At 34.9% G+C, this 13995-nt stretch overlaps 2 protein-coding genes across 2 annotated transcripts; one reads left to right on the plus strand and one right to left on the minus strand.

The window, feature by feature from the left end:
• Positions 1–4933: 4933 nt before the first annotated feature.
• On the minus strand, positions 4934–8438 carry LOC131659358 (uncharacterized). Its single transcript, XM_058928564.1, has 11 exons — positions 8348–8438; positions 7335–7537; positions 6868–7135; positions 6529–6747; positions 6316–6406; positions 6091–6229; positions 5875–5990; positions 5668–5788; positions 5409–5579; positions 5244–5306; positions 4934–5149 (listed from the first exon to the last, which is right to left on the minus strand). The coding sequence occupies exons 1-11, from the start codon at positions 8436–8438 to the stop codon at positions 4934–4936; spliced, it is 1698 nt and encodes a 565-aa protein (XP_058784547.1).
• Positions 8439–9166: 728 nt separating this feature from the next.
• LOC131662579 (two-component response regulator-like APRR1) lies at positions 9167–13949 on the plus strand. Its single transcript, XM_058932392.1, has 6 exons — positions 9167–9783; positions 9870–10031; positions 10140–10273; positions 11268–11435; positions 11990–12086; positions 12422–13949. Exons 1-6 carry the CDS (start codon positions 9615–9617, stop codon positions 13372–13374), a joined length of 1683 nt encoding a protein of 560 aa, XP_058788375.1. The 5' UTR covers positions 9167–9614; the 3' UTR covers positions 13375–13949.
• The last annotated feature ends 46 nt before the right edge of the window (positions 13950–13995 follow it).

The raw sequence follows: 13995 nt of genomic DNA on the forward strand, positions 1-13995 counted from the left end.
TGGTATGTTTTCAGATGCATTAGAGGTCGTGTAGCACCACTTAGTGAAGCAAGATGCACAAAATTGCAAAGTTCCAAATTGTACATGACCTATAATTTTAGTTTATGAGGCCAACTTTGGACAAGCATAACTCTTAGCTCAAATTGAATTTGGAGAAGGTTGAACACAATTTGGAAAGCCCTAAACATCTACTTTAAATCATTAGTTTATGTCTTCTTCAGAATCCTTTGGGAAATTTGTGAAAAATGAGGCCAAAGTTGGAAGAAAACTAGGTTAAAACACTTAGAAAAATTTCTAAGTGTTTATGACCTAAACTTCAAAATTTCCAAAACTTCATAAATGGTTGATCTTTTGAAAAAAGTTCCTTTGTAAGATGTTGTTTTATTTTGCAAGATCTACAACTTTCATGTTGGAAGTTTTTTGAGTTGTGTAGGTGAAATTTTGAGTTCTCACCATGCCTTCAAAAACCCTAATTCCCGACTTTTCGCTCCTTGATGAATTTCTTTGAATTTCTTTGGCCAAATGACTTTGACATCCATATATTGATGATATTGATCTTTGAAAGTCATTTTTTGACCAAAAACCTTAAAAGTCAATGATGATCCTTCACAGTTGACTTTTTCCTGACAAAGTGAATTTTTGGGTTTTTGTGTAGAAACAAGATCTTTTCCTCAAATGAATGATGTAAATGGATTATATTGAGGTAGTAGAGATCCTTGAATCATGTCTTGAGTTTTGGATTCATTCCCTGATCAAAAGTCAACCATCTTGGTGAATTAGGTCAAAACCCTAATTTGTCGACCATGTGAAAATAATGACTGTAGACTTGGAATTGAAGTGTGATGTCCAGTAGATCTTGTAATATGAGTTATTTGAAGAAGATTGATGTCTTTGAATGACCCTCTGGGGCTTTTTAGGGTTTCCCAAATGTGATCCCTGATTTTAGTCCTTGATAGGCTCAAAACCCTAGTCTGGTGACCTGAGTAAGCCTGTACTCAGATGACTGGATGTCTAATCAATCATAGATGAGAAAAATGAAGTCTTTGAGCCCCATGATTGTATTAGAGATTAGTCTTTGTATTGATTGATCCTTTGCCTGAGCTTTCTTGTCTTTGAGCATCCTCGATTAGGTACCAGGTGGAGAAATGACTGCTCTGGGTACTTGTCTTATCCTGATGAAAAATCCTGAAGATATGTCATCTCAGGGGGGTCAAAAATTAGGGTATGACACCTGCGTCGCTTATATTTGGACTAATAGAATGTTGATCAACTGGTGTTCTTGCAATAATATTTTGGAATGGCTGAGTAAGGTCGGACAAAGGTTGTCTCGGAGTGTGGAAGGTAGGATTATTAATCATAGTCTGCCCACGGAGTATTAGTTGAGGACTAAATTTTTGACGTTTAAACCGATTTTCTTTCAAAATCAACATTCTTCTAGCTCTAGCCTTTTTTCCCGATGCATTGTGAATATGCTCCATTTGTAGCAACAGAAAATTATCTACAACAGTGGCAATCATACTACAATTAGTAATCGGTAAATGATGACGGTCTTAAAGCAAAGGATTCTTAAAAACAATTGTTCATCAACATTTTATATTATACTTAAGTCAGAACCATTAACATTGTTGTATCCTTGGTCATCACAAAATATTCACTGCTCCTCACTAAAAGTAAATAAGAGATAGCATTAAATTTTCAAGGGTAGATAAAAAACAAAACATCTATATGACAGGTTTCAATTAGAAAACGGTTGATATATTAGTTAATGCTCTTAATGAGGTAGATGTGTCATACATTAAATGCTTCAACAAACATCAGCTCGTATAAAGAGATACCAATACGTGCTATCTATAAGAATTAAACGATGTTTGCCATTATATAGAGAGAAGTACAGTTCAGCCATATTCAACAAATTTTGGCTTTTCCGAATCAGAATAAATAATTGATCATTGAGATATTTGAGTCTCATGCTCCTTCACATGATAAATAAGGGAAGCTATGTGTTCAATAAGGGAAGGTAATACTGTTTTTTCTAATATTTTTGCATACATGATTGTTGCTGCATATTGATCACAGTGATAAATAAGGGAAGGACTCCTATAAATATTTTTAGCAGTAACTGTTTTGTAGAAGTACTACGCAAGGTTGGCCAAATTCAACATATTTTAGATGTCCCTTAAATATTCTTGCTGAGTATAGAACACAGTGGCCATGAGGTTTTTTCTAATAGATGGCATTGACTATTGAGTTAAGCACTGATAGGATATTCTTTGCTGAATATCTATACATGCCTAATTTGAAAATGTTAAACTATCTAGTCCTTTTTTTAGCATTCATATATAAGATTAAGGAATATTCTGTCATGGTACATAAGTTCATATTACACCATTATATTCAGTTTAATCCCTAAAAATATATCTTGACTGTCATGGTACATAAGTTCATATTACACCATTATATTCAGTTTAATCCCTAAAAATATATCTTGACTGTATTAAGGCATATTCTGGCATACCAATTTCGCAGGAAGGCAAAAAGATGATAAGCAATGGTAAGTTTAGTAGGTTTCATGAAAATTCAAGGCACATTATTACAGAAGCATACATACATTAATAGGGTAGGCAGGCTTAGATTTGCACCTGATGAAGTTATTCCAATCTGATGTATCGACCTTGCTTAATAGGATCAATGAGATTGCAAGACTGTTGCATACGAAATAGATGTTAACAAATATGAAAGATGTTGTCAATGCCAACACAAAATCACAGGAAAGGTTTAACTGGAAAAAGTTTTGTCAAGGTAGGTAAAATTTGTTTGTCCAATGAATATAATATTAAAACCTATTAAATTTTATTTCTTAAGAGTAAAATTAGATTTCCAATTTTTAAACAAAGCGTGACAATAGGTAAATCTTAATCTGCCAAGGACATGGTAAATATTTGGGAACTATAAATTGTAGTTAGGATTATTAATATGAAAATGGATCATAAAAATTGTAATGGCAAAACTACTCGGTTACAACAGCTAAATGTATGCAGTCCCAGCTAGAGATAGGACATCATTACATGCTGCAAGTGTGCAGCAGTGCCTGGCATGGATTTGAAACTTTCCAAAACAATTACAACTACAGCCGAAATTACTTTTGAATGGGCACATCAGAAATTAATGTTTTTATGAAAGGGATGTCATAAAAAAAAACAGAACCTATGTACAATGTTTGACTTACCGTGTCAAGGAGTACAAAGCATTTAAGGTAGAAGTGACTCTTTTCTCTAGTATTTCCCAAAATGATGGAATGTGTACCAATCTACCTGCTGTACCTGCGCAGATAAGGACAGTTTTAGAGACTAATTAGCATGGTCCAATGTGCAATGCTGAAAAAGGGAGCTGTGCATTATACAGTGGATAAATGAAAAAGTGATAGGGCTGTTTTGGAAAATGCAGAAATCATGTTTACAATAGGTAAAAGATCTTTAGCACAGAGTTTATCTTTGAACATACAGTCATGACACCTTTGCTTTTTATTTAAAACTCTTGCATCCAAATGGCCATCATTAGGTATCATCTAAAGAACATGTATTGTGACCACATTTTAATGTGATTTTAAAATGGTGCCTACTGCTCTAAGTTTCAGCTCAGTAGTAGGAAAAGTCGATGGTTCAGCTCAGACTACAAAATTGAGTGTTATAGTCTAAGTGAGGAAGCATAAGTGTGTCTAATATCCACCAGCTTAATAAGGGAACATTTAATTAGTGATAATGTATAATATTTTGTCACAGTTATAATATTATTATTACTTTGATATAAAAACATTGAAAATTAATTTTGGTAGTTATCAATATATTACAAATGGAAATTATTAAACTCAAGTGTTATATGCAATAGTTTAGAACAGTGTACTGCTTTGCCCTTTGAAAAATACATCAGCAAGTTAACCCTATGAAATACATAGCTGCAGATTAGTAATGGCAGGGCATGTGCTCTTGGACAAAGCTCAACCTTGATTCACTAACCGTTTTAACAATGAAAAGGGTGTTCAAATGGTTATTCCACAAAGGATGAGCAGCCATTTATCATAGTCAGAAAGAAAAATAAATCTCAATCGGCTTGTTTGTAGTATAACATAATAAAGGAAAAAGCAGGGCAAGATTAAATCTAATGAAAGCAACTTCAATCTTGTAGCACCTCTGTCTAAATAATTCAACATTGTAGCTCACATAAATTCTTCAACAAATTGCTTATTTTTATTACTTTGATATCAAAACATTGAAATTGCTTTCATTAGCTTTATTAAACTCAAGTGTTATGTGGAATCTACTGAATTTTTAGAAAGCTAATCTATTGAAGTCATAACAACTGCCAATACATATTCTTGATAACTAAGTTTGGTTGCATTACTCTGTCTAATAGCTACAGATTAATTAGGGAACATGTAATTAGTTTGGCTGCATTACTCTGTCTAATAGCTACATATTCTATGCACTCCAACATGTTTTTTCTGGTAGGTAATGGGAACATGTTTTTTCTGGTAGGTAATTAGGGAGAATGTGAATAGGGAACATGTAAATTATAGTTCCTCAAATTAGGAACATGTAGTTATCAGCAATGGTATTAGGGAAGATGTAAATTATTTGTCTGAGTTGCAGGATGTTTGCTTCATTTGCAACTCAGCCTTTTTGAATATTATATAAGTAAGTATTCATAAGCTGATAACACGAATTGATCATAAATTAGATAGTTATAATATCAGAACGATTACAAAACATGGTGAATATGCCATAAAGGAGTTATAATACTACAAAGTCATGGCAGAGATAACTACTAATGAGAGTAGTTCAGAAATTATGTCAGTTAGTGGAATATATCGTTACACTTCCAAAATGCTAGATTCAGCAACAAAAAAGAGATAAATTGTTGAAATAAACCCACCAAATTATTCTTTCTTCAAATGCTTAAGCTTCCTTCCAGTCTTGGGCTTAGTGGCGGATTGTTTGGGAGTGATCTCTTCAGCCTGGATGATATCATTAACCGAGGTTGACTCTGATCCCCTCTTGGCTGGAGTACTGTTGGAGCTTGCCTCTGGGCTCGAATTCGGGTTAGCAGCCGAGTATGGCTCAGCACAGATTGATTGCTCCGAAGACTGTGTGAGCTACAAATGAGACATAGAAATCAGTTAATCATTTGTTTCTGTTAACATTAGACTATTTTTTACAATAGATAAAAGTAAAGATCCATGAACTAACTTGGTTTGGAATAAGTATAGGAGCAATGGTGGATGTTTCAAGAGTGTTCTGAAGTGGCATGGTCTGTAACAGAAAACAACCAATTTGATATTAATGTAAATCAAAAGTTGGAGTACTGTAACTTCATATGGAAGTTCTAAAAGAAGCATGAAACATATGAATCACCTCATCTGGGGTGAGGTATTTGTCAAACTTGGCATAAAGGCCCTCCTCGTTAAGTATTTTAACGATAGAAAATTGTCGGTACTGTTGTTGATACTTGACACGGAACACAAATTCTTTATTCAACAAAACATCTAGATGAGCAGGCCAAATTTTAGGATTGTCTTCTCCTGCCTATGAACCAAAACGAAATTAGTTTAGGATTAATAAGCAAGAAACCGGCATAATGCAATAAAAGCAAAATGCCAATGACAAATCTCACCTCTTTCATAACCTCTCTTAATTCCCTAGCAGTCATTTTCGTATAAGGAATACAATCCTTATCCCAAAAAACAAATGTTCCACTGTGGTCACCATAGACAACTTCAACCTCAACTTTGAACCTACCATGAATAAGTGGGTTTAAGGTCATTGATAGATATTTTAGTAAGATATGAAATTAGGTAGAAGGGCAAGAAAAAGTGCTCACTTCATAACAGGTTCAGTCTTTGTATTTCCAGATGACCCAGCATAAGACTCAAAATACCATCCGTTCTTGGAAGCTTTGAAACCAACGGTAGTGCCAATAGTCGTTGCGAAAGAATCCTTTTGCATCGAAGATAATGGAAAACAGAATTAAAATGTTAATGGCGTGATAAAGAATAAGAATATTTTCAGAACATAAAGTATGTAAATTCAGTCAAACCTTTGCTAGTGCAGCGATTGCATGGATACTCCTGACCTCACTCAAGTTAGTCCAGAAATTGTTTCCAGATTGAATGGAAGAATCGCATGTTAATGATTGGGAAAGGGCAGGTATACCGGATAAATCAGTAGTTCCAAAACTGAAAACAACATGATTTTCATAAAATATTTTATCGAATTGAAACACATTAATTGAAGGATTTTTGAAGACAAGTGGATACATTACCTAGCTTTGAAATCTTCCACTTGTGGATGGTCCAAGTTAATGAGAAGTCTAGAGCCGTTCCATGCATTCGAAAGAGACGGAAGACCGGAAACTATAATGCAAGGCAAAGGTTTGTAAGGAAGACAGTGTAACATGAAACATGGAATAGTGATGTAAACATTAGAGTAGATAAATCTAAACATCAAATAAGAAGCATTGTTAACTAATTGAAACCTGAATTTGGCTTGCACCAGGCATGGGTCAAAACGATAATTGTAGGCCCAGAAGTGTTGTTCGGGGTAGTGTAGTTCATGAATTGCTTGCCGTAAGTTTCCCATAATGCCACCTCGATAACATTCCCTTCGACATCTCGCAAGGTAATATTGACGCAAGATTTCCTACCACCACCGCCCATTTGTGTCTTAACAACATCTTGCAACACCCCTATAACATCTAAAATGTATGAAGCAAGTAAAGCAACATTAGAAACATTTGCATTCATGGATATGTGACCTAACATAAGTAGATTCAAATAAGGAAACCATTTTGCAAAATAAAATAGTCTTAGCTCACCATATAAGATGTCATGCTTGTAGTTCCCTTTGAGAAAGTTATCAATAGGATGAAAAATGAACTTGTGGGTTGGTATGTCGGGTAACGCCGCCTTCATCATCGTAGTCCCTCCGTTGAGGACGAGCTTGAGTGGGTGGGAACAGACTTTTAAAGGACCTTCGTTGTCCACGGGCTCTCCGTTATACATAATATAAGTCTCATGCTCCTTCACTTGTTCAAACCAATCTTTGAAATCTCTGTTCCAACTTGTGACATGAATCTTATCAGCCTGCGAAGAGCATTGTTTAATAATGGTCAGTCTACCATATACACAGTTGTTTAATAATGGTCAGTCTACCATATACACAGAAGAATGTAAGGTTTTTTGAAAACTATGAACATAAAGAATAGATGTTATGACAGAAAGAAAACAGTGGTAAATTAAAAAAGCACAAACAAACACTTCTGAATCTTAGGAAAAATGATACCTTTACATCTTGAATGACCATCTCAAGGTGTTGATGGCCATTTTTCTCATTAACAACCCAAAGATCAACAACCCTAATCAGTATTTTCCATACTTGGTTCCCCTTGACCAGATCGTTTATCAGAATGGGAGCCCTTGACATTGTTCCTGTGGTAAAACGCAAGCATAACTTGTCAGGCCAAAGAAAAAACAATCTGAATGAAACTGAATAGGAAGCACGAAACCATTACTTTCTCATAGAGCTCTAAAACATTCTGAATGAAACTTAATCGGAAGCACGAAAAAACATTCAAACAACTTCAATGTTGACGGTAGTGTGAAGCACGAAAAGGGAGATAAACAACTAACAGCTCATGGTTTAAAAAAATAAAAGTAAGAAACGCTTACCTTACGGTGGTTTCTTCACCGGCGCCGACAGAGAACTCTAAAAGAAAGGGAGAAAAAACGATAGAAAGGGAGGAGCTCTGAGAGGAAACAGAATTGAAGTGTGAGAAAGAAAGGAAAAGTGTGAGAAGCTGCAGACAAAGTAAAGTAGGCAAGGAGAGAAAGTACAATTTCAAGTGAATGGACGAATAAGAGAAACACACATGGCCACAGATAAAATTCAATTTGTTAAATACCGAAACACCCTTTTGGCAGGTTAATGTATTTTTGGAAGAAGGTTATTTTAGGTAGTATGCTCAATTTAATAATATTGGGTAGATATAGTAGATTACCTATTATTTACTCAAAAATCAAACATTCTCGGCATATTAATGAAAGTCCATACTTGCCATAAGTGAGGGGATATTTTAGACATATACCCCACAATTACGGATCCGGATTCTCTAACTTTCTAGCGGGTAGAAAGTTAGAGGGACTTTCACTCACTCTCCACCATATGATGAATCGTACCACTAAAATGCTGCCATGTAGCCAAATCGTTTAACAAAAAAAATTAAAACAACATCTAGAAAAATGGCAACAAAACTCATTGCATATTTCTGGAGAAAAATCATTGCAAATTGTTTCTACATTTATCCTGAATATTGTTGTCTTCTTGCAGCTCATTATTATCATTCCCATTAGCCATGAGTTTATGGATGTTACCACTGCCATCAACCATCGTCGTTGTCGTCGTGCATCTACTGTTTATCGTCTCTTCCCCTGCCATCAACCATCGTCAAGAAAAAAATTATGCAAAACAAAATTTACATTTGAATCCTATGAAAACAAAATTTACAGAATACAAGTGAGAATAAAATCAATTAAAATTTCATATAAAACTAAAAAAACAACAACAATACAGTCACATTGCTTACATGACCAAAAGCAAATGAGACACAAATTAAATTAAAAAAAACAGATTTTTTTTTTCTATTTCCACTTCTTTCTCTTCTATGTTTCACCTTTAGTCTTCCTTTTTCTCTTAGAGTTCAAATCTTTCTCTTCTATGTTTCACCTTTAGTATCTCCTTTTCTCTCACAGTTCAAGAAAACTTCCTCATCTTCAATTGACAAGGCATGTCTTCAATGGAGGTGACAAGGTAACATGGGTTAGAGAATTTCAGATCCAGATTTGATAAGGTATGGCTTCAATGGAGGCAACAAGATTATTAAGATTGCATATTTTCTGGGTTATGCATGGGTCATCTTTCCATTTTTTATTTTTATTTTGTTTGTTAAAAAAATTAGCAACGTGGAAACATCTTAGCAATCCAATTTATCAAGCGGTGGAAAACAGGGGAAAGTCACTCTAACTTTCCCGCTAGAAAGTTAGAGAATCCGGATCCCACAATTACACTAGAATTGAGTGAAGAAAAGATCTATAAATGACGTGTCTTCTCCTCTATCGCTACCCAACTATCCTAACACCCATCCCCCCTCCCTTTTTTTATTGCACTTTTTCTCTCTTTTTTCCACGTCCCTTCTTTCTCCTACCGCACTCCATGTGCGCACAGCGCACTCCCCTCCCGCGTATTTTAGTCACCACCACCATTTCCCGATTAACCTCTTCTTCCCATCAAATTTCTACATCCCTTCTCTTTTCTCACGCTAAAATCAAACCTCAAGTTGCAACAATGCTTCAGATTTTCGAAATCATCGAATTTCAATTTTTATAATATATATTTTTACCAAGTTCTGCTAGCACGCGCCATCGATACGACGCCGTTTGATCTCCGTCGTTCTGGTCAACTTTGGAGAAGCTTGAGTTCTTAATTTTATAGATTGAATCAATGGTTTTGCAGAGTGAGGTTTTGGCAAGGTGAAGAGTCTTTGTTTTGATTTTTTTTTTTTTTAGTATGGAGAGAAAGGGGCTTGATTTGAATAAAGAAACAAGTGGTGTGAATAATGGTAATAAGATTGGTGATGGTTTTGTTGATAGAAGTAAAGTAAGGATTTTGCTTTGTGATACCGATTCAAATACCTCTCAAGAGGTTGTTACACTTCTCTTGAGATGTTGTTATCAGGGTATGTATGTATGAATCTAGTATGAAGCAGTTGACTTGTGCAAATTATCATTATTTCTAAAACTGTTGATTTTTCTTGCTTGACAGTTATTTCAGTGAAGTCAGCAAGACAGGTAATTGATGCACTGAATGCAGAGAGTGAAAATATAGATCTCATATTAGCTGAAGTTGGCCTTCCGAAGAAGAAGGGTATGAAGATGTTGAAGTACATAGCACGAGATAAAGAATTGCGCAGAATTCCTGTCATAAGTAAAATTTGGTTATTTACTTTGTTCTGACAATCCAGTATAACCCTTGAATATAAGCAAATTATATGTTCTGCGCCTTATCTTGTTTTGAATATTTTGTTTTGATAAGTGATGTCTGCACAAGATGAGGTATCTGTTGTTGTTAAGTGCTTGAAACTTGGAGCAGCAGACTATCTAGTAAAGCCCTTGCGCACAAACGAGCTATTAAATTTGTGGACGCACATGTGGAGAAGGAGACGCATGGTTTGTATTGTTCAACACTTCAACTTCATATTTATTGATCTTCATAATTTTTATGGTTCGTTCATCCTATTATTAGTTTCCCACCAACTTACTATAAACTTTGAGCAATATGAAATGGATGCTGAATACTAAACCTATGTGGATTTACACCTCTGTTTTGCGTGGTCAGCTTTCCCCATCAAAACCATTGTATTTTGAAAATTAAATGCGCCCTTTCCATTTTCATTTTCGTTTTCATTTTTCTTGTTTCTTGTATTTAGTTTCTAATTAAAGAAATGTTTACCTTGTTGCACTCTGTTTTTCTATATCTAGTGCTTCTTAATTGTTTTCACTGTTTCCTGTACAAATCTTCGAAAACAGGAAATTGAGTTGGTATTTTGTAATTAATAGTAAAACAAAATCAGAAGACAAAATACAAATTTTCTTAGATTGTCAAAATTTGAACTAGAGTTTGAATTACATTTAAAAGCTCCTTGTTTACGTGTATATGATATTTAAATGAGTAAAAAATATGGTCAGCATTCTGAGAGTTTCTGTGGTAGGTTTTGAGTTTGATCTACCTGCATACCTACAAATTTCTGGATTTATGATTGGGCTAGGCCAGTCAGTTCTCATATGCTTTCTTTACTTATCACAACCATTTGGCTAATCTTGTATGGAGTGATAGGAGATGTTTAATATGTTCAAGTCAAAGATCATGATACCTCCCTCATATGTGTAACAGTGTATGGTGAAAACCAAATTCTAAACTTTGTCTATTCAAATTAAACTGACGTCAATCGTACTTAGGAGTTTTATTTTGTATTGGATTATGTGATATGATTTTGTTGCAATGTAAAAGTTTGATATTTGAAAGAGATAAGCATCCTTGACAAGAGATTTTTGTATGGACTTTTCATGTCTACATACACACAGCATTTTTCTCTGGATTTTCCATTAATGCATAGACCTACCCAATATCAAATTGAAATCGTTTTTATATTTATGCTGGCAGCTTGGACTTGCAGAGAAGAACATGTTAAATTATGACTTTGATCTGGTAGCATCAGAGCCTAGTGATGCCAATACAAATAGTACCACCTTGTTCTCAGATGACACCGATGATAGGTCCAAAAGAAGCACCCTTCCAGAGACAGGAATGTCATCCCAACAAGAGCATGAGGTAAGCGTTAAAAAATAGTAAATTAGTATTTAAATAACAGTTGTTTTATTTGGAACATCGAATAAATACAGACATTGCATGCGTCTATGCGACGCCGTATATGTTTATCCCTATCTATCTTTTACTTTTTATTTTCTTTAATATTTCAAAAATTCCACACGAAAACCAAACGACACTGTGCTTGACATCAAAATTTTGATGTCAAGAATAATTTCTTTTTATAGAACGACCACACTGAATACAGGCAGAAAGACAGAAAATATTTAGTTGAGATCTCTCTCAACAATTATGAAGTTCATAGAATTCTGAAACTCTAACAGCGTCCATGGATAGAATCATAGGTAATCCAATTGTGTAAAAACTAGAAACAGATGTAAGTATTGTGTTTATAAAAAAATGGGTGTGCGGTGATTTAGAATTAATTACTCTAATTTCTTTTTATTCAACCAGCTACTGCCTAATGGGAGCAGATATTATTATATAGCTGCTTATTATTTCATGTCAGAGATGCTTTCATATGTAGCTATTTCAATGTATATATTTTACCTTATCAGTCTACTATTGCTAATGCCGCTGATGTTGAGGAACCCCCAGATGACCATGCTTCTGAAAGTCAGCCTGATGCTCATGGAATAAATGATCAGAGGACAGGTGTGTTTCTCTTCTTTTATCCGTCTTTCATATAATTATTATTTTTGCATTAGCATTGAAGTTGTAGTGTAATGGCTAACTACTTCAAGAATATTGTTAGAAGTTAGAACAAGCCATTGTGGCTAATTTAATTCCATAAAATGAATTAAATAATGATTTAATTTGGTTTTCTCATGTTTCCCCCTCCTTTTAGGTAATTTTGTTTGTAAGTGTATATTTGTTCATGTAACTGAATCATTACTTGTGGTAGTTTGCGCAACTACTTGTGGTATTTTCTGTTCATGCCGTTTACATTTTGTCGTTTTCTCTCTCTGAAGATGCTAGTAATTTTGTAGAACATTTTTCATCTGGTCCAAAAAAGAGTGAACTAAGGATCGGGGTTGGGGAGTCATCAGCCTTCTTCACATATGTTAAAGCATCAATGATAAAGAGAAACATTGAAGGGATCATTCATGTTGACAACAATTCTGCTGCACATGTGCAGATGGAAGTTATGCATCAAACATTTGCTCAACAAGGGGTTAATGACCTCGAAATATGTAAAAATGGAGAGACGTGTGAAAGTCAATCGCAAGATGACTTCCCCAGCAGCAATAGTATACCTGATTCCTTATCTATTGAGAGATCTTGTACTCCACCTTCATCTAAGGAAGCTTCACATCAAAACGGTTATAGAGAAGAAAATTTGAATCACAACCGTCCGAAACATCCAAGAAATGGAACATCTTGTTCCGAGCTTGAAATGTCAAACATGGCCGCACAACATGCTTATCCATATTATATGCCGGGAGTTGTTAATCATGTTATGATGCATTCGTCAGCACAAATACATCAAACCAATGACCTGCAGAATCATGCTGCGACATCTATGATTGCCCAGTACAACCATGTTCCACAAGGCGGTCCTCATGCCACTGCAATGATGTCTTATCCGTATTACCCGATGAGTATGTGCTCACAACCTGGTCAGATTCCTACACCTAATTCATGGCCAACCTTTGGAGGTTTAAATCCATCCGAAGCAAATTTAAGTAAAGTTGATAGGAGAGAAGCAGCGTTGATTAAATTCAGGCAGAAAAGGAAAGAGCGCTGCTTTGATAAGAAAATTAGGTATGTCAATCGAAAACAACTTGCTGAAAGTCGGCCTGGTGTGAGGGGGCAGTTTGTCAGAAAGTTGAATGGTGCTAATGTGGCTCTTAATGGACAGCCTCCTTCCATTGAATTTAATGAAGATGGTCAAGAAGATGAAGATGAACAGGGAGCTAAAGACTCTCCCAGAGATGCTTGAATACCTCAATAATTTGCTATTTCATCCAAATGATGAAGGACCAATCAATTCATGTATTATCCTGTCAAGGATCTGCCTATATTAATTGCTTCAACGGAAAGTTTGCGCATCCAAATGATGAAGGACCAATCAATTCATGTATTGTCCTGTCAAGGATATGCCTAGATTACTTACTTCAATGGAAAGTTTATGCAGTGGCATTAATTGGTCATCACTTACTTTCATATGGGGGGATTGCAGGACACTATTTTTAACACTAGAGTAAAATCTAATGTTGGCTGGCCACTATTTTGTACACTTCAAAGTTCAAAGGAATAATATAGAATGTTCAGAGAAATTGTCAACCTTTTCCCTGTACTTGTTTTAAACTAATTCAGAATGTCCAAGTTAGGCAGCTGGAATTTATGGTTTAATTTTGATGAATTTAAATATTAAAATTTATATTAGTTTTATAATTTTTTGTTGCAATTATTGATGTAGAAAAAATTGTTCTCTAAACTATAAACAACAATATTTAAATAAAAATTGAGTAGCTGAATTCAGTTGTTTAATTAAAAGTGAATTGTTCAGGCACAACAAATTAGCTCCAAGTCTAAATGAAATGTTCCATTGTTTAATTTG

This window comes from Vicia villosa, linkage group LG3 (assembly GCF_029867415.1).
Source record: "Vicia villosa cultivar HV-30 ecotype Madison, WI linkage group LG3, Vvil1.0, whole genome shotgun sequence".
Lineage (NCBI taxonomy): Eukaryota > Viridiplantae > Streptophyta > Magnoliopsida > Fabales > Fabaceae > Vicia > Vicia villosa.